Source organism: Rhinatrema bivittatum, chromosome 2 (assembly GCF_901001135.1).
Source record: "Rhinatrema bivittatum chromosome 2, aRhiBiv1.1, whole genome shotgun sequence".
In the NCBI taxonomy this organism is placed as follows: Eukaryota; Metazoa; Chordata; class Amphibia; order Gymnophiona; family Rhinatrematidae; genus Rhinatrema; species Rhinatrema bivittatum.
Window position 1 is genome coordinate 28,702,121 of NC_042616.1, and position 26,541 is coordinate 28,728,661.

The 26,541-nt window shown below is 47.8% G+C and overlaps 1 protein-coding gene across 2 annotated transcripts in view; it reads left to right on the forward strand.

The window, feature by feature from the left end:
* LOC115085855 (zinc finger MYM-type protein 1-like) overlaps positions 1-26,541 on the forward strand; it is a 69,004-nt gene that overhangs the window by 27,486 nt on the left and 14,977 nt on the right. For both annotated transcript variants that reach the window (XM_029592363.1, XM_029592362.1), the window contains one exon: positions 9,351-9,486. In XM_029592363.1, coding sequence (XP_029448223.1) covers positions 9,351-9,486 — 136 coding nt within the window. The remainder of the gene's footprint in view (positions 1-9,350; positions 9,487-26,541) is intronic.

Genomic DNA, 26,541 nt, shown 5'->3' on the forward strand with positions numbered 1-26,541 from the left:
TTTAATTTTGGCTTCTTTTGTCACTCCTCCAAGCAGGCCACATGGGTCGGCCTGCTCGGCTTGCGGCTCCAGCGCCGCGCGCCTCTATCGAGCTGGGCTGTCCTCAGCCTGCGTCCCGGGGGGCGCAGGGTTGTCTGTCTTGCTTTGGGGGGTGATTGTTTGGCGGCAGCCCCTCGCTATCGCGGTCGGGGACCGTCCGGCAGCCCTCCCTAAGCAGTTACCGTCAGCCGCGTTAAAAAAAAAAAAAAAATCAGTCTTCTGCCCGCTGACCTCTCGTGCGAAATTTGCGGGAAAGTCGGCCATCTTGGTGCCGGCACCGAGCGAGGCAGGCCCCAGGGATTCCCCTCCTTTCCTCTCCCCCCCAGCGGCCGGCTCCGCGGCCTGTTCTCCATTGGAGGCGGTGGGGGGAGGGCAGGGGGAGACACGGCCATGAACTCTGAAGGACCCTTTGCCCATGAATTTATTTTGGCCAGGCATAGGGCCTTTAAGGCCCGCAAAGCCTACAAGCGACCCTCTGGCCAGTCGGGGGGCCGTGAGCGGCCAATCAAGTTGGACCAGACACGTACTCGGCCACAGAACGCGGCGGGGCGGTCCAAAGCCAAACGCCCGTTGTGGGCCATACCGCCTAGAGAGGACACGGACCCTACATCTGAATCATCTGATCCGGAGATTTCCAAGGCGCCCTCCCCGCCTCCGAGGGGGGCTGAGGGAGATGGTGTGCCGCCGCAGGGGGCGGCGAGGCAGAACCAGGCTTCAGAAGGGGACGACCCGAGGGTGATCCACCTCTTCAGAAGGGAGGAGCTGGCCCCTGATTCCCGCCATCCTGGAGGAGCTGGGAATCGCCACGCCGCCTGAGGAGTCTCGGCTGGGCTCCTTTCCTTTTTCACTTCTCTGACGGCCATGCTCTTTCGAGAGTGGGATACTCTGGCTTTGATCCTGAAGGTCACGAAGGCTATGGGTAAGCTCTCTCCCTTGCCGGAGGACGCTCTGGAGGTCCTGCGGGTGTCGAAGGTGGATGCCGCAGTCTTGGCGGCCACGAAAAGGACGACCATTCCGACTACCGGAACCATGGTTTTAATGGATCTTCGAGACCACAAGTTGGAGATTCAGCTAAAGAAGATCTTTGAGGTTTCCGCTCTTGGGGGCCGAGCGGCAATTTGTAGTAATTTGGTTTTACGAGCCGGTCCTTGTTGGGTACAACAACTGCTCGCCAATGAAGGGCTTTCAGAGGATGAAGCCAGGCAAGCGGGGTGCCTAGAGCGGTCGTGGCTTATAGGGCGGACGCTCTGTACGGTCTCCTTAGCACTTCGGCGTGCTCCATGATTTTGACCGTCTCGGCCAGATGCCTGTTTGTGGCCGCGGAACTGGTCTGCGGATGGAGCCTCCAAGTCTCGTATGGGGTCCTTGTCGTTCAAGGGAAGCTACTGTTCGGTAAGGAATTGGAAGACATGATCCAGTTGCGGGGCGAGGACCGGTTCCGTCCCAAGGGGTCCTCCGCTTACAGATCCAGGTTTTGAGGCAGCCGTAAGCCTCGTACCTCTCGCTCTAGGATCCCTTCATTCTCCTTTCCTCCGGAGAGGGGAGGCAGTAGTCCCAGTCCTTTCGAGGAAGACGCTTTGGTAGACTCGGTCCCACATCTTCTACTCCCGGAGGTAAGTTGACTCAATGATTTCTCGTCAGTCCATCCCTCCATTCCGAAGGTAGGCGGCAGTCTGTCTCTCTTTTACAAGGTATGGACCTCAATCACGATGGCCCAGTGGGTACTCTCCGCGAGACAACCCGGTTAAGCCTTGGATTTGCTCGTTCCCCAATCCGAGGTTTTCCTTTCCATCTCCGTGCGGTCACTCGGGAAAGCGGCCCAACGGACGTTGCTCCGGTTGCTGGATCTAGGGGCGATTCTTCCAGTTCCAGGCTTGGAGCAACGAAGAGGACACTACTCCATTTACTTTGTCGTTCCACACAAAGAAGGATCCTTCCGGCCCACCCTAGATCTAACGGATTTCAACAGATGTCTTCGGATTCCACGCTGCACATGGAGACCCTGAGGTCCGTGATTGTTTTTAATAAGGCTGGGAGAGTTTCTGGCTTCGCTGGATCTCGCGGCAGCGTACCTATGCATCGGAATCAGGGCAGTCCACCAGAGGTACCTCAGGTTCTATGTCTTGGGGAAGCATTGCCAATTCCAAGCGTCGCTGTTCGGTCTCGCAATGGCTCCCAGAACCTTCACCTTGATCATGGTGGTGTTTGCAGCGCAGGGAGGGACAGCTAGTCCATCTTTGTCTGGAAGATTGGTTGATTCGAGCAGAGTTTGAGGCGCTTTAGCGTTCTGCGATCCAGCGGGTTCTGCAGTTCTTACACTCCTTTGGTTGGAGATGCCGACGGTTTGGGACTTCCTGCAATTGATCGGCTCCATGGCTTCGACATTGGAATTGGAACCGTGGGCCTGTGCGCACATGCGTCCCTTTTCAGTCGGCGTTGCTTTCCGCTGGAGTCCGGGGTACGAACAATTTCATCGCCTGTTACCTCTCACGGATGTGGTTCGGACCACCCTGGGCTGGTGGTTGTGTTCGGTCAATCTCCTACGGGGGGTGTTGCTCTTGGCGCCGGTATGGAAGGTGGTCCCCATGAACGCGAGCCTCTCCAGTTGGGGAGTGGTGTGTCTGCGAAAGTCGATTCAGGGGCTCTGGTCCATGCGCAAGTCTCGCTGGTCGATCACTCGCTTGGAGACCAGGGCGGTGCGATTGGCACTCCGGACTTTTCTGACTCTGCTTCAGGGAAAGTCGGTCAGGGCCTTGTCCGACAATGCGTCGACGGTAGCCCGTCTATTGATGCACTGGGCGGAACAGCACCTTCTCAGTATCGCAGCGTCTCACATAGCAGGGGTAGACAATGTTCACACAGACTTCCTGAGTCGGCATCAACTCGACCGGAGACTGGGAACCGGCAGACAGGGCGTTCCAGCTCATCTGTGACAGATGGGGACAGCCGGCCATGGATCTGATGGCGACTTGTCAGAATGCCAAGGTTCCCCGCTTCTTTGCCCAGCACAGTCAGCTGGGGGCAGAGGGGGTGGTCGCCCTAGCTCTTCCCTGTTTGACGTTGATTTCTCTATGGGCTTTCCCCTGGCCTCTGTTCGGCAAGGTTCTTCGTCGAATACGGTGTCACCCGACAGAGTTCATCCTGGTGGCTCCAGAGTGACCGCGGCGTCCGTGGTTTGCAGATCTTCTAAATCTAGCGGTGGAGGAGCCATTGCGACTGCCGGCGTTACAGATTCTATTTCATCAGGGCCCGGTTTGTTTCGAACAGGTAGATCGCTTTTGTCTAGCGGCATTGTGTTTGAGAGGCGCCATTTTAAGAGGCAAAGGCTATTCTAATGCGGTGGTTGTCGCTCTTTTGAGGTCTCGCAAGATCTCCACTTCCTCACCTATGTTCAAGTGTGGAATGTTTCGAGTCTTGGTGGTATTACTCGGACAATTTGGGCTACTCGGGTGTCCCTTTCTGGCGTTTTAGCCTTCCTTCAAGTCTGTTTGACCACGTGCCTGTCCTGTAGTTCGTTACGGGTGCAGGTGGCTGTACTCTGTGGCTTACATGGTGCTGTGGAAAGGCAGACGCTGGTGTCACACCCTGATGTTGTCCATTTTTCTTACGGGGGTGCAGCATCTACGGCTTGACGAGTCTCGGAACTTCAGGCCTTGTTTTGTAGTGAACCTTTCTTGAGGATCTCTGTTTCCGAGGTTAGTCTTCGGACGGTACCCTCCTTTCTACGGAAAGTAGTCTCTGTTTTTCATTTGAACCAGTCGGTGGAGCTTACAACGTTATCACAACTCGACAGTTCGGATTCCCTGTTCAAGGAGTTGTAGAAGCTGGATGTGCATAGGGTCCTTCTGCGCTACTTGACTGTGTCTACTATATTAAGTTGGGCTTGCCTGGCCTTCAACTTATGTGCCAAATTTCTCCCCGCCTTATTCCCACCTTCATAGAAAAGCTGTTTTACTCGTTCTAGTTGAAAGGCTACCTGTGCCGCCTCTATTTCCACCAAATGCATACGTAATTGATCCATTTGCACCAAGGTGCGAGTGTCCCCTGTTCTGGAGTGTATGAGCTCCAGCCTTTGCAATTGCTGAATAGTCTCCATTTTGTCCCTCTGCTTTTGTTTCTTAATAAAGGCCCCTTTAGCTATGAGTTTGCCCCTGAGTACTGCTTTAAGACAGTCCCAAAGCGTTGTCGGAGAAATATCCGGGGTATCATTAATTAAGAAATATTCCTGAATATCAGAATACAAAAGAGCACAAAAATCTTCATCTTCTAACAAGCTATCATTTATCTTCCAGTATCTCTGGCCTTTGTCGTATGCCGAAACAGCCAGCTGTAAAGACACTGGACCATGGTCCGACCATGTAATAGCCCCAATAGCCGGTTGGGTAACCTGGTTAGAGCAGCCCTTATCGACTAAAAGATAATCAATTCTGGAGTACGACTTATGGGCTCTAGAGTAAAAGGAATAATTTCTCTGTTTTGGGTGCCATACCCGCCAAGTGTCAATTAAACTATAACGCCGTAGGAAGCTATGGAAGCTCTGGCGCTCCCTCCGCTTATTGTGAGTGCATCCATTAGAGTTATCCAGCCTAGGATTCGTGGTTAAATTGAAGTCCCCTCCAATTATGAGGTGGCCCTCTGCGCTCTGATCAAGAAACTGAGACAAGCGATCCAAAAAGGTATCCTGAGCCGCATTGGGAGCATAAACGCTAAGCACACCAGCAATGGCCACAAAAAGCAAACAGAATGTTGGGAATTATTAGAAAAGGAATGATGAATAAAACGGAAAATGTCATAATGCCTCTGTATCACTCCATGGTGAGACCGCACCTTGAATACTGTGTACAATTCTGGTCGCCGCATCTCAAAAAAGATATAATTGCGATGGAGAAGGTACAGAGAAGGGCTACCAAAATGATAAGGGGAATGGAACAACTCCCCTATGAGGAAAGACTAAAGAGGTTAGGACTTTTCAGCTTGGAGAAGAGACGACTGAGGGGGGATATGATAGAGGTGTTTAAAATCATGAGAGGTCTAGAACGGGTAGCTGTGAATCGGTTATTTACTCTTTCGGATAGTAGAAGGACTAGGGGACACTCCATGAAGTTAGCATGGGGCACATTTAAAACTAATCGGAGAAAGTTCTTTTTTACTCAACGCACAATTAAACTCTGGAATTTGTTGCCAGAGAATGTGGTTCGTGCAGTTAGTATAGCTGTGTTTAAAAAAGGATTGGATAAGTTCTTGGAGGAGAAGTCCATTACCTGCTATTAAGTTCACTTAGAGAATAGCCACTGCCATTAGCAATGGTTACATGGAATAGACTTAGTTTTTGGGTACTTGCCAGGTTCTTATGGCCTGGATTGGCCACTGTTGGAAACAGGATGCTGGGCTTGATGGACCCTTGGTCTGACCCAGTATGGCATTTTCTTATGTTCTTACTAAAACATACCTTCCCTCCGGGTCTGGGTAGCAAGCAAGAAATTCATAATGCAAGTCCTTATGGATGAGGATACCCACCCCCAAATATTTATGGGCTAGCGGCCTTGCCGCCCAGTATTGCCCCGGATAGTTACCATTGCGGAGCAAGCGTTCATATCGTTTTTTCAAATGCGTTTCTTGTAGGAACGCTATCATGGTATGTTGCTGGGCCAAATCAGAAAAAAGGGACTGGCTTTTTAAGGGAGTATTTAGTCCCTTAACATTTAGCGTCTGGATATGTATGGTCGTCATGGTAAAGTATTAGTAGTAAGCCTAATAGTGACGGACTGAAACATAACAAGGGCATACTCCCAGCCTGCCAACGAGACAAATATCTGGCATTCCCCCTCACATGAAATGATTCATAATGTAAACCCACCTCTATTCCCCCTCCCCGTGCCCCCACCCCCCGTATAGTATGTTCCTCCGCAAAGGCCCATACCTTGTGTATGTGGGAGGACAAAATCATTCCAGCAGTAGCCTTCCCCCTCCGACAGCTATTAACCTGATATATTTCGCAAAGATAAACAGTCAAACACTCCTGTATATAAGATAAAAGAATAGAAGCCTGACCGGCTATTATCAGCGATTCAAATATAGTAAACAGTGTATAACAAAATAGGAATTAAGGTGAACAGTCCTGATGAACCTGCAACAGGGCAAAGATTGTTAAGGCTGATATACACTGCGCCTTCCAAACGCAGCGCCAGTAAATTTTATCTGCACCATCCAAGCACAAAATGGCAACGAGCCAATCCACCGGGAGAAGCTCAGCCCTGAGGTTCTTTATCCGGATTCCTCCTCAGCCTCTTGTCCCCACGATGAACCCTTTGCCACCTTGGCGGGTCTTCTTTGCGGTTGGGTGGCTTAGGGGCCGCAGGCAGCTCCGCAATCGCACCATATCCGGCCTCCGCAGGAGTTTTCACACGATGCGCTTCACCTTTCACAGAAAAAGACATCCCAAAGAGAAACAACCATCTGTAACGGATGTCTTCCCTCCTTAAGAGCTCCGTGACTGGTTTGAAATCCCGTCGTTTCTTAATTGTCACCGGTGAAAGGTCTATAAAAATCATAATCTCATGACCTTGCCATTGCCATTTGTTTTGTCGCCGAGCAATACCGGCTATTTTTTCTTTTATCACATAGTCCTGAAAACAGGCAAGAATGTCTTTGGGTAAATTATTAACCCTCGGGCCCATAACGCGGTGTGCCCGGGCGAGCTTGACCTCTGCCTCCTCAGCCAGAGACTGGGCCGTCGCCCCTTCGGTGAGCAACATGGCGCATATTTGTTTCACCACAGCGTTACAATCTGTATAGTCGGGGAGTACAGGCACGCCTCTAAAACGGAGGTTGTTCCACCGCGACCTATTTTCAAGGTCTTCTACCTTTTCTTGCAAGCGTTCCACTTCTGATTGCATTAGGGTTATATTGTCGCGGTTTACCTTCACCTCCTCACTATTGGCCTCCGCCCTGGTCTCCGCCCGTTCTCGGCCAAGTCCCCTTTAATGTCGTCTATAGAGGCGCGAAGGTCAGCCGTGTTAGCAGCTAATTCCTGCTTCAGGTCCTCAAACCACCGTTTCATATCCGCCTTAGTAGGCAGATCAGAGGTATCCAGCTGCTCGTCCGCCAGCTCCTCCGATTCTGCCGCGTCCACGTTGCCGGCCGCCATGTTGCTTACCAGCCGTTCCCCAGCCAATGCCAGTTTATGGTAGGAATACTTTTTAAAATCGAGCGGTTTCTTCCGACTCGACATCAGATAAGTGTTGTGGTGTCCCGGGTGCGTTTTGGCACCGATTAAAGCCCATTGGAGTACTTGATGCAGTTAGATGCTGCCTCAGGTCAGAGGAGCCTCGGGTTTAGGCTGCCATCTGCATGGATGACGTCACTTCCTCCTCTACTTGACTGTGTCTAATGGTTTCTGGGTTTCGGATCATCTCTTCATCCTCTGGAAGGGTAATATGGCATCCAAAGCCACCATCGCGCGGTGGTTGCAGGAGGCCGTTATCTTGGCATACTTTTTAGCTGGTCGGCCCTTGCCTTTAGGTCTAAAGGCGCACTAGGCACGTTCCCCATGTCACCAGATCTACTCGCTAGGGATCTGCAGGGCAGCGACTTGGAAACCGTTGCATGCCTTTGCACGGCGTTAGCGGCTGGTTGTTCAGGACTCCAGGGAGGGCAATTTCGGAGTAGGCGTTTGTGAATGGGCCTCTCCGGATCCCATCCCACGTAGTTTTGAGCTCTGGTACATCCCAGGAGTCTGGACTGATCCGGTACGTACAGGGAAACAAAAATTAGGTCTTACCTTCGATAATTTTCGTTCCTGTAGTACCAAGGATCAGTCCAGAGTCCCGCCCGCTTCGGCATTAATTCGGAGAGTCCGCTGTTTCCTTTCTGCTCTAGTTCGTTTATGCCTTTCTGTTTATGCTTGTTTTTTCGGGTCCGGTTCCTTGTTGGGATTAGTGACCCGGGGCTTCCCAGTTGCACTTCATGTGTATAGTTAGTTTATCAGCTGGGAGTTATTCTGTTTTGACATTACGTAATACTGACAGGCTGTGGGTGGCACCCTGGCATTTATGGCAGAGCCTGACTAGTTTTGCTCTGTCTCCATCTGCTGGTGCAGAGGCATAACCCAGGAGTCTGGACTGATCCTTGGTACTACAGGAACGAAAATTATTGGCGGTAAGACCTAATTTTCTTTTTTCAAACACCGGGAGACTGCAAGCCCTTTTTCAAAGGGAAACTCTGGCATTTCTCTTAGTCTAGGGCTGATGGAGATTCTTTTGTGTTTGCAAACTTTGCATCTGTGGGAAAGGCATGTGCAGGGGATTTCAGAATGAAATCCCTGCACCTTAGCAGTCTCTAGCCACACACTGCTGCTGGGAGGAGGGCAATGTTCAGACCAGGGAACCTACCCAAGCAACTGCTTAGTTACCTAGGCAAATCCCTGTTAAAATTCTCCTCATAACCGCTCTAAGGGTGGGAAGGGATGTGGGACAGCAGAAGATCACCGCCTCTCTCCCTGGATAGAGCACACATGGGACCAATTAATACCTGGATGTGGACAAATGTGCTCCATGTGACAGCTCACACACAGGACCCTGCTCGCAACTGGTTCCTCACACACCCTTATCAAAGGATAGCCTGGAGGGTGGAACAAGCCCAATAGCTTTGTCAGATATGGTATAAAATGGGAATTGTAGGGAAGGCTACGAATAAGGTATCGTGCATATAGGAAAGCGGCTTTCAGTCACGCCCCCCCCCCCCCCCCCCCCCCCAATCTCTTGTTGGTCAGATGCTTAGGAAGTCACATCGCACATCCCTCCCTAATCAGAGTTGGATACAACCCTCTGGTTGACCCTGGACATTGGGACAGTTGGCTGCCCCTTCTGAAATCGCGGCCAGCTCTGGGGGCAGTGGGGAAGGGTTGCACATTACAGCAAGACCTGAGGGGGGGGCCCCATATCGAAATTGGGTTAGCTGGTCAACACAGGGTCATGCAGGAGTGTCACTTCTTGGGATTGGACTTCTGGTGGCAGGTGCCTCTCCTGTCTATTGAGAATTCCACCCCGCCACCCTTCAAATAATGCTAGATAGATTTTTAAATCCCCTATTCCATCATATGTGTTGGCTGCCTTGACGTAATTACAGACCTTTACAAGTGTTGTGCACTGCCCTGGTGGTTAATTAGCTTTGGCTCTCGTAGACTGAAAGTTCTAAAGAGCAGGGCGGCCTCATATTTTATATTTGCACAGCACTGCATACATCTAATAGCAGCTATAGAAATAAGCAGTCCTGTCGTGCATCTCACATGATTTCTTTCCTTGCTAATTCAGCTGTAATACGGCAGCAGCAAGATCAGCCCAGCGAAACAGATGCTGCTGACGTCTGCTCCATGTCCTGCAACAGGAATTTGGAATCAAATCCTGAGACTGATGGGAGACACCATGAAAAGCCCTCCGTCCTAACCCAGTAAGTATATGTCAAAATCTGGGAAGAAGTTTGCTTAGCTTAGATTAATGGAAGGTGTCCTTTCGCTGCACAGCGGTATCCTTACTGCAAGTTTACTGCTTTAAAGTTCACTGCCAAGTTATGGAAGTTACATTTATTTGTACGAGTTGAAGCATTGGGCCATAACTTGACCATCTCTGGGTAGACGGCATTCATAAAAATTAAAGCCATCTCGCAAGTTGCATGAGCTTATTGACATGCAAAATGTGTCCCTTGAGCAGCACCGGGGACCTGGCACCAGAGAGGAGGAGGAGGAGGAAGTTCTCCCTCCTGTCTGGATGATGCAAATGGTTTTGGAGCTGGGGGGGAGGAAAGCATGCTGTGTGTCTCCCTGCGATCATTCCCATTGTACAGAAAGAAGATTACTATGTGTGGAAGCTGCATGCTTGCTACCACTGCAGACCTCGCGCCCTGCTGTCACCCTGCAAGCCATCACCACGGCAGAGCCGTTGAGGGCTTGGTCTGCTAGACCCTGGGAGGCGCATTACTGTTGCCACTCCTCATCACTTATCTACTTCCTGTGGGCCCTGCTCCTGAGATTTCTTACCGACTCTTTTTTTTGAGATACGGTGACCAGAACTGCACACGGTTCGCAAGATGTCTCCATCATGGCGTGGTGCAGGGGCATTATGATGATCTGCTTTATTCTCCATTCCTTTCTTAGCATTCTGTTTGCTTGCTTAGTTGCTTCTGCAGAAGATTTCAATGTATTTTCAACAGCACCTTGATCCCGTTCCTGAATGGTGACTCCTAATGTGTAGCCATAATTTCGGATACTCTTCCCTAAGTGCATCACTTTGCACTTGTCCACATTTAAATTAACTTTTCCACTTGCATGCTCAAGTCTCCCAGTTTTGCAAGGACCTTTTGCAGTTTCTCACAATCCTTTTGTGATTTTAACAGTTTTGAATAATTTTGTCATCGACAAATTTGATCACCTCACTTGTTTCCATTTCCAGGTCATTTATAAATATATTAAAAAGCAGTGGTCCCTAGGGCACTCCACTATTTACCTTTTTCCATTGAGGAAATTTCCCATTTAGCCCTACTCTGTTTTCTCTCTCTTAACCAGTTGGCAATCCACAATAAGACACTACCACCTGTCCCATTTACTTTTTGACTTCCTAAGAAGTCTCTCCTGAGGGACTTTGTCAAATGCTTTCTGGAAATACAGATACACTATATTAATTGGCTCACTTTTATCCACATGTTTGTTTATGCCCTCAAGAAAAACTAGCAAATTTATGAGGCAAGACTTCCTTTGCCTAAATCCATGTTGTCTTTGTTCCATTAAACTCTGCCTATCTATATGTTCAGCAATTTTGTTCTTTATGATAGTTTCTACCATTCTGCCTGGCACAGATGTCAGACTCACTGGTCTGTATTTCCTGGATCACCCCTTGATCCCTTTTTAAAAATTGGCGTTACATTGGCAACCCTCCAGTTTTTTTTTTATATATTATTTTTATTTGAATTTTACATAAGTAACAACTTGAACATAGAAAAAGCAATTTACATTATATGGCAATACAGTGTTACTGCAGTCCATCACATGAATGAGTAGTAGACGTGTAGTCCAGGAAGTGGCATGGAAGCCGGTAACACGAATTGAGAGCAAGAACACTGAAGTAGAGTCAAACTGTCATGCTGACCTATCGGTCAGCAAGCGCTCCCTCATGAAAGGTAAAGTCTGTTAACCATACAACCCGATATGTTTGGCAGACAAAGCAAAACAGAACAAGAAAGCACCGTATAATAATAATAAGAAGGTATGATAATAAAATAGAACACAATGCAGTGAAACTCAGTGCATTAAAACAAAAGAAAAGATAATACCTTACAGGAACTTCCCCCCTCCCCCCCCCCGGATGAGCGAGAGTAATGTTGGCATTAAAATTAGAAGTGGTACGAAGGCGAATTGAGCAGACCAATGAGAGAGAAGCAAAGTGTGCCAACACAGTATCAACTGTGAGCCAATGGTGATAGGGTAAGGTGCGGTGAATGTCAGTAAGCTGTCGCAAAACGGATCCTATGCTGCATGACAAATGGGAACAGGTTAACATAGATTAGATGGACAAATTCTCCAAACTTAGGTAAATCGGGTATTAGTACTTACCTCCACATGGCTCCCCTCCAGAAGCCAAAGGACTAGGTTTCAGGTATTGTAAAAAGGGAGCCCAAACTTTGGCATCATCTGCCTTTTCTGAGGGCTGTTGGTGGGATAAGATAGGAAGCTCATGTGTACAAAGGCGCAACATGTGTTTAAACCAAAATTCCCTGTATGTACCTGGATCAGTCCAAACCGTGGGTTGAGCCTCCTTTCCAGCAGGTGGAGACAGACTAAAACTGAAAGGGTGTCCTATATGAGGACAGAGCCTATCCTCTAACCCTTCAGTATTTGTCTGTCTCCAGCAGGTGCTTCAGCTCACCCTTCGGTCTCCTGATTTAGGCTAGACAGCCGCCTTTTCTTCCTTTCTTTGGATCAGGCAAGTACTTCTTCTTAGGATCTGAATTGGCTTTCTCTCTGTAAAAAAAAAAACAAAAACATAGGCGTTAGTTTTCTTCTATGCAGGAGACGGCTCTGTCTCCTCGCTCTTGCCGGACTCAGGGGGGCTTCGCCCCTTGTGTGGAGCACAGCCTGAGTCCGTGAGTGCTTCCAGGTGTGGGGACCGAGGCTGGTGGTCCAGTTTTCGTCTCTCCTGCCCCCCCCCCCCTCGGCTGCCTAGGGAGCTTAGAGCTCCAGTGCTGTGCTCAGTCTGAGTTGGAAAAAAAAAATAAGACTTTGAAAACACAAGAAGGTACAGCAATATAATATTTTATTGGCAATTTTTACTTACCTGGGATTCGAACTGGCAGCCAGACAGGCAGGAGTCAGCAGGTTTCTCTCCCCTGCTTCACTCCTGCCAGCGGGCTGCCAATCAAAGTTATTTTTAACTTTTTTTTTCTCTCAGCACGGCTCCTCTTCACTGCGGATGCCGCGGCCAACAGCCTGCCTTGCCTGTGGGCAGTCCTCCCCGTGCCTATCATGCGAGGGACTCTGCTCAGCCTGCCTGCCGGGTGAGGAAGGCCCCTCCTCAGCAGGGCAGGCAAATCTTACCTGGGGATTGATTCTCCAGCGCATGACCATTCCGTTCCCGGGTCGGCAAAGCCCAGGAACGGCGGCCATCTTGGGCTTTTCTGCAGCTCCCGTTTCGGAGCTGGCTGGGGAGCGGACGGACCTCTTCGACTAGGCCATCTTCCTCGTCTACTCTGGCAGGGGCCCGTATTTTTCGACCAGGCTGATCGCTTTTGTCTAGCGGCCTGGCTTTTGAACAGAGACGCCTGAGGCGTAAGGGCTATAGGGAGGAGGTTATCTCCACCTTGCTGCGAGCCCGGAAGCAGTCAACTTCTCTAGCTTATGTGTGCGTTTGGAAGGTCTTTGAGACGGTCTGTGAGGAGTCCGGTGTCTCAGCACGCTCTGTCCCGATCTTGTTGGTTCTTTCTTTTCTGCAGAAGGGTCTCTCCAAGGGTCTTTCCTTCAGTTCTCTGCGCGTGCAAGTTTCCGCTCTCGGCTCTCTCCTGGGATGATTCGAGGGTCATCCCCTAGCGGGCCACCCGGATGTGGTTCGGTTCCTGAAGGGAGTCAAACACCTGCGTCCGCCCGCTCGCAATACTTGCCCGTCGTGGAGTCTTAATCTGGTCCTCCCGGGCCCTCTGTGCTGCCCCGTTCGACCACCGCGCAATAGTGGTCTTAGAAGCTGGTTTGCCCCGATTGGGACCACTCCAGAGGACAAAAAGATGGTCCGAGACCCAAAGTCATTAATGACCTGGAGATACCTGAGTAGGACTCATTTGACATCCAGTTTACGAAGATCGCCTCCAGCAGTACCTGCAATCTCCTCTGGGGAGAACGCTGGAAGCTCTACCGACTGATTGACATGGAAGGTGGAGACAACCTTCGGCAAGAAAGAAGGCACCGTCTTAAGGGATACACCGGAATCGGAGAAGCGCAAAAAAAGGTTCCCGGCAGGACAACGCTTGAATCTCAGAAACACGTCAAGCGGAGGAGATAGAAACAAGGAAAACTGCCTTGAGCGTGAGGTCCTTTACCATAGCCCGACGGAGAGGTCCGAGTGAATCGTAGATTCCGGGCTTCTCGTTTGTCGGGTTCTGCCTCAAGACAGTCTACAGTCAGGCAGCAATCTTGGTCTCAGTCCTTTCGTGGCTGTAGTTTCGGAAGATCTGGGGCCCCTCAATCCGCAAGAGGAGTCAAATCCTCTCAATGAAATGCAGCTGGTCCATTCCTCTGTTCCGCTTGTGGGAGGCAGACTGTCTCAGTTTTACGAGGAATGGGCCAAGTTACATCAAATCAGTAGGTCCTCATGGTGATAAGACACGGCTACGCTTTAGATTTTGCTCGGCGCCTTCGGGATCTCTTCCTAATTTCCCCTTGCTCATACGAAGAGAAATGTCAGGCGGTCAGGGACACTGTGAGACGCCTTATCGATTTGGGAGCGATAGTTCCAGTTCCCCCCAAGGGATGGCAAAAGGGCTGTTACTCCATTTACTTTGTGGTTCCAAAGAAAGACTGCACCTACCGGCCCATCCTAGACCTGAAGCGAGTCAACAGATGCCTTTGTGTTCCATGCTTTCGCATGGAGACTCTGCGGTCGGTCGGTCGGTCATCGCCTCAGTTCACAAGGGCGAGTTCTTAGCGTCCCTCGATCTCACCGAAGCGTACTTACACATCAGTATCCGTCCAGACCACCAGAGGTTCCTGCAGTTCTCCGTTCTGGGCGATCATTTTCAGTTTTGCGTTCTTCCCTTCGGTCTGGATCTTCCCTTCGGTCAGAATCTTTACCAAAATCATGATCGTAGTGGCAGTGTACCTGAGACAAGAAGGGTTCTTTGTGCATCCCTATCTAGACGACTGGCTGATTAGGGCAAAGTTGGAGGATCTCTGTCGTTTGGCAGTGAGCAGAGTGCTTCAGCTACTACAGTCACTCGGTTGGGTAGTCAACCCTGCCAAGAGCCAATTGACCTCCCTCACAGTCTTTGGAATTCCTGGGAGCATTGTTCAACATGCGGCTGGGAAGAGTCTTACCGAGGGCCGCATTGCCAAATTGCAAGGACAGATTTGAGATTTGGTGTCCAAAAATCCTCCAAGAGTATGGGATTACTTGAGGGTCCTTGGTTCCATGGCCTCCACTCTAGAGTTAGTGCCATTGGCTTTTGCTCATATGAGACCTCTGTAGTCAGCATTGCTTTCCCATTGGAATCCGGTTTCTGAACAGTTTTACCTTCTCCTTCCTCTTACAGAGTCTGCTCGGGCCAGTCTCGACTGGTGGCTCCTATCGGACCACTTGAGCTGGGGTGTGCCCCTGGAAGTGTCTGTTTGGATGGTAGTGACCACGGATGCCAGCCTCTCCAGCTGGGGAGCAGTATGTCAAGACAAATCGGTACAAGGTCTCTGGTCGCTGGAAGAATCCAAGTGGTCAGTCATCTGTCTGGAGACCAGAGCAGTGAGATTGGCATTGCAAGCCTTTCTGCTGCTTCTGCAGGGGAATCGGTCAGAGTTCTGTTGGACAATGCGACAATGATGGCTTATATCAATCACCAAGAAGGAACCAAGAGCCAACTGGTGATGTTGGAAGCTCAGCTCCTGATTCATTGGGCAGAGCAGCATTTAGCCAATATCGCGGCCTCTCACATTGCCGGAGTCGACAACGTTCAAGCCGATTATCTCAGTTGCCACATCTCGATCCCGGAGAGTGGGAACTCTCCACAGAAGCTTTCCAGATGATATGCGACGCTTGGTCCACACAGAGCGTGGATCTCATGGCCACATTCCGGAATGCCAAGGCTCCTCATTTCTTCAGTCAGCGTCGTGAGACGGGGGTGGAAGGAGTGGATGCCCTGGTTCTTCCTTGGCTGACGGAAGTCCTGCTGTATGTGTTTCTGCCCTGGCCACTGATCGGAAGAGTGCTTCGAAGAATAGAGGGTCATCTGGGAGAAGTGGTACTAATTGCGCCAGAGTGGCTGAGGTGTCCCTGATTTGCGGATCTAGTCAACCTAGTGGTGGACGGCCCACTGCGATTCAAAGAGTTGCCAAATCTTCTGCATCAAGGGCCCATTTGTTTGGATGAGATATCGCTTCTGTCTCACAACATGGCTTTTGAGAGGCAATGTTTGAAGAGCAAAGGATATTCTGATGCGGTGATAGCTACTCTCTTGCGGTCGCGAAAGACATCTACCTCACTAGCTTATGTTAGAGTGTGGGGAATTTTTGAGGCTGGTGCATTCAACTCAAGATGAATGCAACTCGCTTTGTGTGCAGGTAGCAGCTCTTGGATGTTTCCGTGGTAAGTTATGAGGGGTCTCCTTAGCCGCTCATCCGGACATGGCACTTTTTCTTAAGAGGGCGAATAATCTGCATCCTCCGCTCAAGAGGCCTTGTCATTCGTGGAATTTAAACTTGGTTCTTAAAGCTATGTGTAATGCGCCGTTTGAGCCCATAACGAGGGTTACTTTGAAGGATCTTACTTTAAAGGTGTCCTTTCTCATGGCCATTTCTTCAGCCCGCAGAGTGTCGGAGCTTCAAGCGTTTTCCTGCAGGGAGCCCTTCTTGCGGATTACGGATTCGGGAGTTTCCTTATGGACAGTACCTTTGTTTCTTCCCAAAGTAATATCCTCTTTCCATTTGAATCACTGTGGAACTTCCATCCTTCTCTGGTTTGGATCCTTCTGATCCCCACTCTACTGGTTTACGGAGGTTAGTAGTCCGCCGGGCCCTCTTGCGTTATTTGGAGGTTACAAATAATTTTCGTGTGTCAGACCATCTCTTTGTGCTCTGGAGTGGTCCCAGGAGAGGTCAAGCAGTGTCTAGGGTTACTATAGCCCGTTGGTTAAAAGAGGCCATTGAATCGGCATACCTCATTCGGGGTCGTCCTCTCCCGGAGGGTCTCCAAGTGCATTCTACAGGTTCACAGGCAGCCTCGTGGGCTGAGTGCCAACAAATTCCGCCATAGGAAATTTTGTAGAGCGGCCACTTGGAAATCTTTGCACACCTTTGCTCGTCATTATCGGTTGGATGTGCGGGCTCCAGACTCTGAGAGTTTTGGGGAAGGTGTGATCCAAGCGGGAGACTCAAGGTCCCACCCTGGGTAGAAGAGCTCTGGTACATCCCAGGAGTCTGGACTGATCCAGGTACGTACAGGGAAAGGAAAATTGGTTCTTACCTGCTAACTTTCGTTCCTGTAGTACCATGGATCAGTCCAGAGTCCCGCCCTTTTCAGTGTAGGGATAACGGAGAGTCCGCTTATTCAGTTCTTGGTTCATTTGCTCTGCAGGTAAGTGTTTACATAATTTGAAATTTTTTATTGATGTTTTTTCAAACTTGTTACGGGCTCTACTGCCGTTTGGATTAGTTAGCCTGGTTTCTATGGAATTAAACCCCATTTATAGTAGATAGCTAGTTGAGTTGGGTTTTGGATCATTCTGCTTTGATACATTGAAATATTGACGGACTGTAGGAGGCACCTCAGGGTTTAGGACAGAGTCCGCCAAAACTTCTCTGTCTCCATCTGCTGGAGGGGAGGCAAAATCCAGGAGTCTGGACTGATCCGTGGTACTACAGGAACAAAAATTAGCAGGTAAGAACCAATTTTCCTGTGAAAGAGGCTATTTTAGCCAAAAGATTTTCATTCAAAAATTGGAAGAAGGATCCAACAGAAGAAATTAGGATAAAGCATAAGCGCTGGCAAGTTAAATGTAAGACGATAAGACCGGCTAAGAGAGAATTTGAAAAGAAGTTGGCTGTTCAGGCAAAACTCACAATAAAAACTTTAAAAAATATATATTCGAAGGAGAAAGCCTGGAGGGGGAGTTAGTTGGACTGTTAAGATGATCAAGGGGTTAAAGGGGCACTTAGAGAAGATAGAGCCGGACTCCCGGTGATGACGTCATCAGAGGAGAGACGGAAATGAGAGCTCCGCGGCTCCCTTCTGTCTTTCTCCCCCCAAAAAAGGGCTGAAACGGCGGCGATTTACATCGGGCTTTCTCGGGGAGATCCCTCCTATATTAATGTCCCTGACTCCGTACCACAGAACGCTGGATGCCGCGGGAGGGGCTAGCAGGCACCTCACATCTCCGATCACCACCCAGCATGCCCAAAATGGCGCCAGTACGGCGACCTAGCAAGAAATAAATAAATCCCCATTTGCAGTAAGGATTTGAGTGGCGTTTGACGGGCGAAAGTGAAAGCGATTTGTGAGGCAGTCAGACTGACCTGGGAGAGTTGGGGCGGCAGAAGCTCGGGGCTGAAACGGCGAGGGACCTTGAACGTAGACCCAGTTCCTAATATCAGCCGCATGGCTAAGATGGCGGCTATCTGATTGAGTATACATCTCTGATCCCCGGATCCTAGCTTGCTGCCTCAGTATCATCAGTTTCGGAGGGGTTAGGCAATAATTTTTGAAGATGTAGTCTCCTGGCTCTTATGGATCTCCTTGCTTGATGGCACTGTAGTGAGTACAGCCCCTTCTCCCTTTATTTGGCATTTTTCACAAAGGCTGACATCCAAAATGATTCTGCAACAGGTCAGTGCACGCTGCTTTGATCATCTAATGTATTGATTGTGGACTGCACAACTCTCTGGTAATTCTCATAGACACTAGCATTCCTGCTAATCTAACAGCGTGTCGGTGCAAGCTGTTTTGCTCAACTAATGTTTTTGACTGCGGACTGTACAAATCTCTCTGGCAATTTTTACAAACGCTGGCTTCCCTGTTTCTGCAGCATGTAAATGCAAGATGCTTTGATCAACTAGTGTTTTTGCCTGTGGGACTGTATAATTCTCTCTGGTAATTCTCATATGTGCTGGTATATCTGTTGACTATCACGGGTCAGTGCAAGCTGCTTGGATCAACTCGCATTATCGCCTGCGGAATGCACAATCAGCCCGGTAGTTTCTCTCTCTTTTTCAACCCTTTTCACACACGCTAAAACCATGGTGGATTTCCCTGGATATAATTGAACGTAGATAAGCCCTTCTAGAGCAGATTGTTTGTTGCGTATTGGCACGATTTAGCGTGGGGATAGCAAGGAATGCGCCATAGGAGCTCCCGGGCCTGCACTGAGCGAGGAACTCCCGCAACCAGAATGGCTACCAATGCTGAGGGCGTGAAACAGCTCACCTCGGTGTCGGAGGATGTTTTACTGCAAATCTCGTCTCGGGTCTCCGGAGCGCTGGACGAGAGACTCATCAGATTGCAGACTATGATGGATGATATAAAGGGGACCTTAGAAGGGCAGGCCGAAAGGATGGACGGCGTGGAGCAAAGGATTAGTGATCAGGATGACCGGCTGGTAACAGCAGAACGACAGGTTCAATTACTTACGGAGCAGCAAGCCGTACTTCTGAACCGGATAGATCACCAGGAGAACAGAAATCGAAGGAACAATATCAAATTGGTCGGAATACCAGAAACTGTAAAAGAACCAGAGTTATATCATCTTATAGAGGACTGGCTCCTGAGTCATTTGGGATTGACCTCTTTAGTGGGCCACATATGCTGTGAGCGTGCCCATCGGATGGGTCCTCCACAAGAAGGAGATAATAGACCACGGCCTGTCATGACGGCGGTTACTACCCCAAACCAAATGTGCCTGATACTTCACTTTCGATGCATATCCAGCATAGCTCTCTGCTTCAACAGCAGGGGAGAAGATAAACAACCAATAAGGGCTGTATAACATAATCTGGGTAAAAACAAATAAGCATGGGTGTAGCTTGCTTATTGCGGCGGTTACTACTCCTACTACCTCTAACTAATCAAGCTAGATATTTCACTTGGATGCAGCTCCTCCACCGCTCTCTACATTAATGGCGGGGGTGGAAGGGAATTAGAACCAAGAGCTAAGAGAAACAGATAAGTATGGGAGAAGAAATGAGGGAAGCTTGCTGGGCAGACTGGATGGGCCATTTGGTCTTCTTCTGCCGTCATTTCTATGTTTCTATGTTTCTATGACGCGTATTCTCAACTGGCTGCATAAAGTACAGCTGATGCGTGAGTGTCGAAAACGTCAGGTGATAGAATACGAAGGAAATCGTATTTTGCTCTTTAATGATTTTTCAACGGCGGTCGCCATGCAGCGGAAAGCAATGGCACCCATGTGCACTGAACTGCACAAGCGAGGCATCTCGTTTGCATTGCTTTACCCGGCTAAGCTGAGGATATATCATGATAACAAGACTGCCTTCCTGGCGACCTAGGCCCCGAAAGCACCCCTTGGAGCGGGAGTAGCAGAGTAGATGTCATTCACAGGAGAGAGTGGCCAGGACCTGGTCGTATTGCGGAAAAGCTGGAAATCTGCACTTTGAGATCGCTCATACCTATGCTGGCGTGGAGCTAGTGTTCTTGTTCCGTAGTCATTATCTCCAGCATTTTCAAGTTTGTGTATGTTGATTACCATGTGTCTTTCTGGATGGAGGTTTATGAAGGGGGTTGGAGACACCTGAGCGCCGCAGTTTCAGCTTTTGTTTGAGTTCTTAACAGTTGCAAGGTTATACTGTAATGGTTTGCATTAGTAGTTTTATTCTTATAATTGCACTGTAGTGAGGGGGGAAGGGGTGTGGAGGAGAACCTCGGCATGTCTCGAATATGGGGGGTATGTTGGAGTTCTGGGCCTCTTAAGGATGCTAAATGTAAGCTGTGAGTATGATTGGATTGCTAGCTGGTATGTATGGTGTGTGTGTGTGTGGGGGGGGAGACGGGGGACAGAAGGAATCCCTAGGAGGAGCACATGTATTCTTGGATGGGGAACAGTCTATACTGGACAATGTTGTAGTAGGGTCCGTGATGTTTTCTTATGATCCTGGAGACTCAGGCTGGGGAGCCGAGGGATTCTCAACACTAACACTTTCTTTACAAAATTCATTTGGGCTGGGTCTATAGGACTCTAGTATGATGGCTGCCGTAAAATTTACTTCTCTTAATGTAAATGGTATTCATTCCCCAATCAAAAGAAAAAAGCTTTTGATGGCATTTAAGCGCATGAATGCACAAGTGGTGTTCCTACAGGAAACCCATTTATCAGCGGGTGAACATGCTAAATTGAAAAGAGAGTGGGTGGGACAATGTTTTTTTCTCTTCTTATACTTCACGAAAACGAGGTGTGGCAATATTAATTCATAAACAATTGCCTTTTCAATCGGAAAGGGTTTGGCAAGACCCGGAAGGCCGTTACATCATTGTCCAGGGATTGTGTAACCAACAAAAAGTGATCTTCAGTAATGTATATGCACCAAATGTTTATAATCATGATTTTTCCACACACTTGGCAGGGATGTTGAGGGAATTCACAGATTATGCACTGTTGGTAGGGGGAGATCTCAATTATGTGGCTAATAAACAGGAGGATTGTTGACCACCTAAGTCTGTGGAGCCAGGGGATATTCAAATTTCTTATGCCAAGAGTTACGCCTATTAGATATATGGCGGAATTTGCATCCGGGGGAACAGGATTGCACTTTTTTTTTTTCTCATCCGCATGGGTCATATTCTCGACTAGATTACTTTTTGATTTCAGATTTCTTATTCCCCAAAACATCGATGGCCACTATAGGTACGATAGCCTTGTCTGATCACGCTTTGGTATCAGTCATTATTACCTTAGGCCATAACCCAAAACCTCCCTTTTCATGGCGTATGCCCCCTGGTCTACTCCTGGATAAGGAATTCTCACATTTCCTTCAGGAGCGATGGGAGGACTACATGTTCTTAAATTCGAGTCCGGATGTATCGCCTGGGATTCTTTGGGAAGCGGGAAAGGCGGTGATGCGGGGGCATATCATAGCCTATGTGGCCACTCAGAATAAGGCTAGAAATGCTGAAATACTTAAACTTACTGCAGAGTTGAAAGCCGCCCAACTTCGACATATACAGGGGATGTCTGAGACTAGTAAACGCGAGGTGGAGGGTATTCTTGAAACGCTACAAGAGAGCGTCCAAATCTTTGTTTTTACAAATTCCAGTTGTATCGCTATGGTAATAGATCCAGTAAGTTGTTAGCTAATCTAGTTCGTGCGCGTGGCCCTAAATCTTTCATCACCAGTATTAAGGATCAAAATGGGGCGTGCCATGTCACCGCGCAGGCGATAGCAGACCGCTTTCACGAATATTACAGTAAATTATATGGGGATAAACCAAGTTATGATGAGCTGAGGGAAGCATTTTTTAATAATTTGCCATGGCCTCGGTTTACTATGGACCAACAGGCTATGCTAAATAAACCATTAGTAGACACGGAAATTCATGCGGTCATACATGGTTTGAAGCCAGGCAAAGCGGCAGGGCCGGATGGATTGGGACCTGAATTCTATAAGATCTTAAAATTTCCTGTGCTGCCGGTGCTGAGGCAGTACTATAATGGCTTGCTTCAGGAACAGACAGTTGATTGATTTTCCATGGGATTAACTATAGTTCTATTGCCGAAGCCGGGCAAGGATTTGCAAGAAGTGGATTCATATGGGCCTATTTCTCTTATTAATGGTGATCTAAAGATTCTTTCTGCTGTCCTTGCCGCCAGATTAAATTCTCTTTTACCTTCTGTAATACATGAAGATCAAGCAGGTTTTATTAAAGGGAGGCAAGGTGTAAAAAACGTGAGACGTCTCATTGGCCTGTTGAATTTGTTCTGAGCCTGGATGCGGAGAAGGCTTTTGATTCGCTTTCCTGGAATTATTTATTTTGGGCTCTACAGACTTATGGTATCTCTGGTCCTTTTCTCACTTGGTTGCAGGCATTGTATACTAATCCTAGTGGGGCCTTAACACCTTTTCCTATTCAATGTGGGGTAAGACAGGGGGTGCCCTCTTTCGCCTCTTTTATTGTTTTGGCGTTAGAGCCTCTGGCTACTAAATTGCGGACAGATGGGGGAGTTTAAGGGCCTTCGATAGGGAGACACCTGATGAAATTGGCAATGTTTGCTGACGACATTTTGTTGTTTGTTGGAAATCCAAAAATTAGTATCCCAGTTATTATCCGCCACTTTACTTCTTTTCACAGCTTAGCGGGTTTGACAATTTTGCAAAGTTGGAGGCTCTGGCGTTAAATCCCAGTGTACAGCGTCAGTGGACGGGGGATTTTCCATTTGCTTGGGCCCAAAACAAAATAAAATATTTGGGAGTGTGGATACCACGTGATCTTGCAGACCTTTATGAGTTAAATATTTCTAACACTATTACAGCTTTAGCTGCTCAACTACAGTCCTGGCGGACTCTGCCTCTTTCTCTATTTGGCAGGTGTGCTTTGCTCAAAATGGTTTTGCTGCCGAAATTACTATATAAGCTACACATGTTGCCTTGCTGGCTCACGGGCAGGGACGTCACTTGGTTACAAGCTGCGTTCCAAAAATTTGTGTGGGCTGGAAAGAGGGTTCGGTTGAATTACAAGGTGTTGACATATTCTAGGGGGGAGGGGGGGCCTAGGTTTGGCAGATATTCGACTTTTTAATGCGGCCTGTCAACTACAGTTTATAGGGGAGTGGGTGCTAGATCAATATACTTACTGTGAAGATGGGTTAGTCATCAGTATGGTCTCTCCGTGGTCCCCATTATATCTTATGCAAGCCAGTAACACTGTATATCGTTCATTACAAATCCCACGCAGTTTGGTTCACTCCTGCCAACAGGCTTGGAAATGGTTCCGGGCACAGGGAGGCATGACTGGACTCATCTCTCTCTTAATGCCATCGTTGGGTAACCAGGGCATGAACATTATACTGTTTTTGACGATTGGCTACAAAAAGGACTTCTGAAGACACACCACTAAGTGCAAGACTTTGCATCGTTGGCCACAGATTATGAATTACCAGCTAAGCAATTCTTTGCATATTTACAAGCACGCCATTATTTGAAAAGTTTCAAGTGGACAGAGGACCAGTAGAGACGGGAACATTTATTTGCCCAGTGTTTCTTTGATACCGCTCTAAAGAAAAATTCTATCAAAGGATGGTGCGAAGTGGGTAGGAGATATCGTTCACCTTGGCATATCTCATATCTAGCGCAATATTGGACTGAGATGGGGGTGACTGATATTTCTGCATCCTACTTGCTTTCATGCTTCAAAAATATGCAAAAATGTTTACCGGCTTTATCTCTCCAGGAACTACAGTTTAAAATTTTACATCATATTATTTGTGATGACGTACGTCGTTATCAAATGGGGAGGCTCGCATTGCCCACATGCATCAAATGTAATCAAGACAGGGGAGCATTGATCCACAGATTGTTTATGTGCCAAAAGTTGGCAGGATTTTGGAATGAAGTGCTGGCCGTTGTGGCTCAAAGTACGCATTCAACCATTGGAAGGAATGGCAGGCTTATGCTGTCGGGCCTGCGGGGTGCGTGCGGTACCAGTCTATCAGGTCTCTTTGGATAGGTTTGGCCATACCGCTATATTATTGGCTTGCCGTATGGTACTGGCAGAATGGATACAACCGAATATAATCCCTACTATGAAGGCGTGGTACTATCGGCTTGCATCCTCTATGCAAATGGAGAGATTATTTTATTTATTTATAACTTTTTATATACCAAGGTTCAATTAACAAGATTAATTATCACTTCGGTTTACATTACAACCAGCAAAAAATAACAGAGACAAAGTCTTGTTTTACAATGAACAGGGTAGAAGTAACCTGGATTAAAACAATGAACAGGGTAGAAATAACCTGGATAAACATAAAACATAAAATGTTTATCCAGGTTATTTCTACCCTGTTCATTAACCCAAATCCAGCAGCCTCAAAACCATGCAGTGAAGATTAGCTTCACTGCATGGTTTTGAGGCCGCTGGATTCGGATTACAAAACATGTTGGGCTATATGTTTCACCTTACTGCCGCTGGACATTCAAACCTACCTGCTTGCAATGGGATATCACTCTTCATGGCAGTGATTAGAATGTACCAGTTCCTAGTTACAGGTCCTAGTCCATAGGACAATTCGGTTGGGTGAGGGGAGTTGCTGGATGGACGTTTGGACTATAACTCACTGTTTTTTCTGGATGAAGTGTATGTCCTCTGAGTTTAATGTGTTACTCCACTGGGGGTTCTGGGAAAAAGGGGGGGTGGTTGGGGGAGTGCATGATAGGAGATGACTGGAGTGAGTGTGCTGGGTGACTGATTTTGAAGATTTTTGTCTGGTGGTCTGTGTCTGTCGGACTCTAAAAGGAGTGGGGTAGTGCGCCTAATCAGTGGGAATATGATGGGGGGTGTGGTTTGACATTAAGGTTGTTGATCTGTTAAATGGTATTGGGCACCTTCTATATGTTGGATGGTTGTACTGTCTATACTCCTCAATAAAAAATGATTTTGAAAAAAAAGAGAAGATAAAGCCATCGTGGAAAGATTAAACTATTTCTTTGCTTTGGGGTTTACTGAAGAGGATGTTGGGGAGATTCCTGTTCTGGAGAAGGTTTTCATGGGTAATGATTCAGGTGAACTGAACCAAATCACGGTGAACCTAGAAAGATGTGGTAGGCCTAATTGACAAATTAAAGAATAGTAAATCACCTGAACCAGGTGGTATATACCCCAGGGTTCTGAAGGAACTAAAAAATGAAATTTCAAATATATTAGTTAAAATTTGTGATCTATCATTAAAATCATCCATTGTACCTGAAGATTGGAGGATAGCTAATGTAACCCCCATATTTAAAAAGGGCTCCGGGGCAATCCGAAAAATTACAGAACGGCTAGCCTGACTTCAGTGCCAGGAAAAATAGTGGAAATTGTTCTAAACATCAAAATCACAGAACATATAGAAAGACATGATTTAATGGAACAAAGTCAGCATGGCTTTACCCAAGGCAAGTCTTGCCTCACAAATCTGCTTCACTTTTTTGAAGGGGTTAATAAACATGTGGATAAAGGTGAACCGGTGGATGTAGTGTATTTGGATTTTCAGAAAGCGTTTGACAAAGTTCCTCATGAAGAGGCTTCTAAGAAAAGTAAAAAGTGATGTGATAGGTGGCAATGTCCTTTCGTGGATTACAAATTGATTAAAAGATAGGAAATTTAAGAATAGGATTAAATGGGCAATTTTCTCAGTGGAGTGCCTCAAGGATCTGTACTTGGACCCGTGCTTTTCAATATATATATAAATGATCTGGAAAGAAATACGATGAGTGAGGTTATCAAATTTGCAAATGATACAAAATTATTCAGAGTAGTTAAATCACAAGCAGATTGAGATACATTACAGGAGGACCTTGTCAGATTGGAAAATTTGGCATCCAAATGGCAGATGAAATTTAATGTTGATAAATGCAAGGTGATGCATATAGGGAAAAATAATCCATGCTGTAGTTACACGATGTTAGGTTCCATATTAGGAGCTACCACCCAAGAAAGAGATCTAGGCGTCATAGTGGATAATACTTTGAAATCGTCGGCTCAGTGTGCTGTGGCAGTCAAAAAAGCAAACAATGTTAGGAATTATTAGGAAATGAATGGTGAATAAAAGGAGGATGTCATGCCTCTGTATCGCTCCATGGTGAGACCGCACCTTGAATACTGTGTACAGTTCTGGTTGCCGCATCTCAAAAAATATATAGTTGCGATGGAGAAGGTACAGAGAAGGGCAACCAAAATGATAAAGGGGATGGAACAGCTCCCCTATGAAGAAAGACTAAAGAAGTTAGGGCTGTTCAGCTTGGAGAAGAGACGGCTGAGAGGGGATATGTGAGAGGTCTGTAATGTGGGCATGCAGGACCTCACTCGCTCGCAACCACCCCCTTACAATCCAATAATCACAGACACATTTTATTGTGGGTAAAACAAGGCCGCAGCTTTAATCATTCAGTGGTCCGAGCTTATATCCACACATTAACACAAACAACTAGGACTTTGGTATTGCCCACCCCCCACCAGACTATCCGCCACCTTCCGGCAGGATAGCCTAACCAGCCTCTCTGTTACACTCTTTGGCCCCAACACGCCAGGTTCCGACTCCCGCCACACTCTCTTGCAAGGA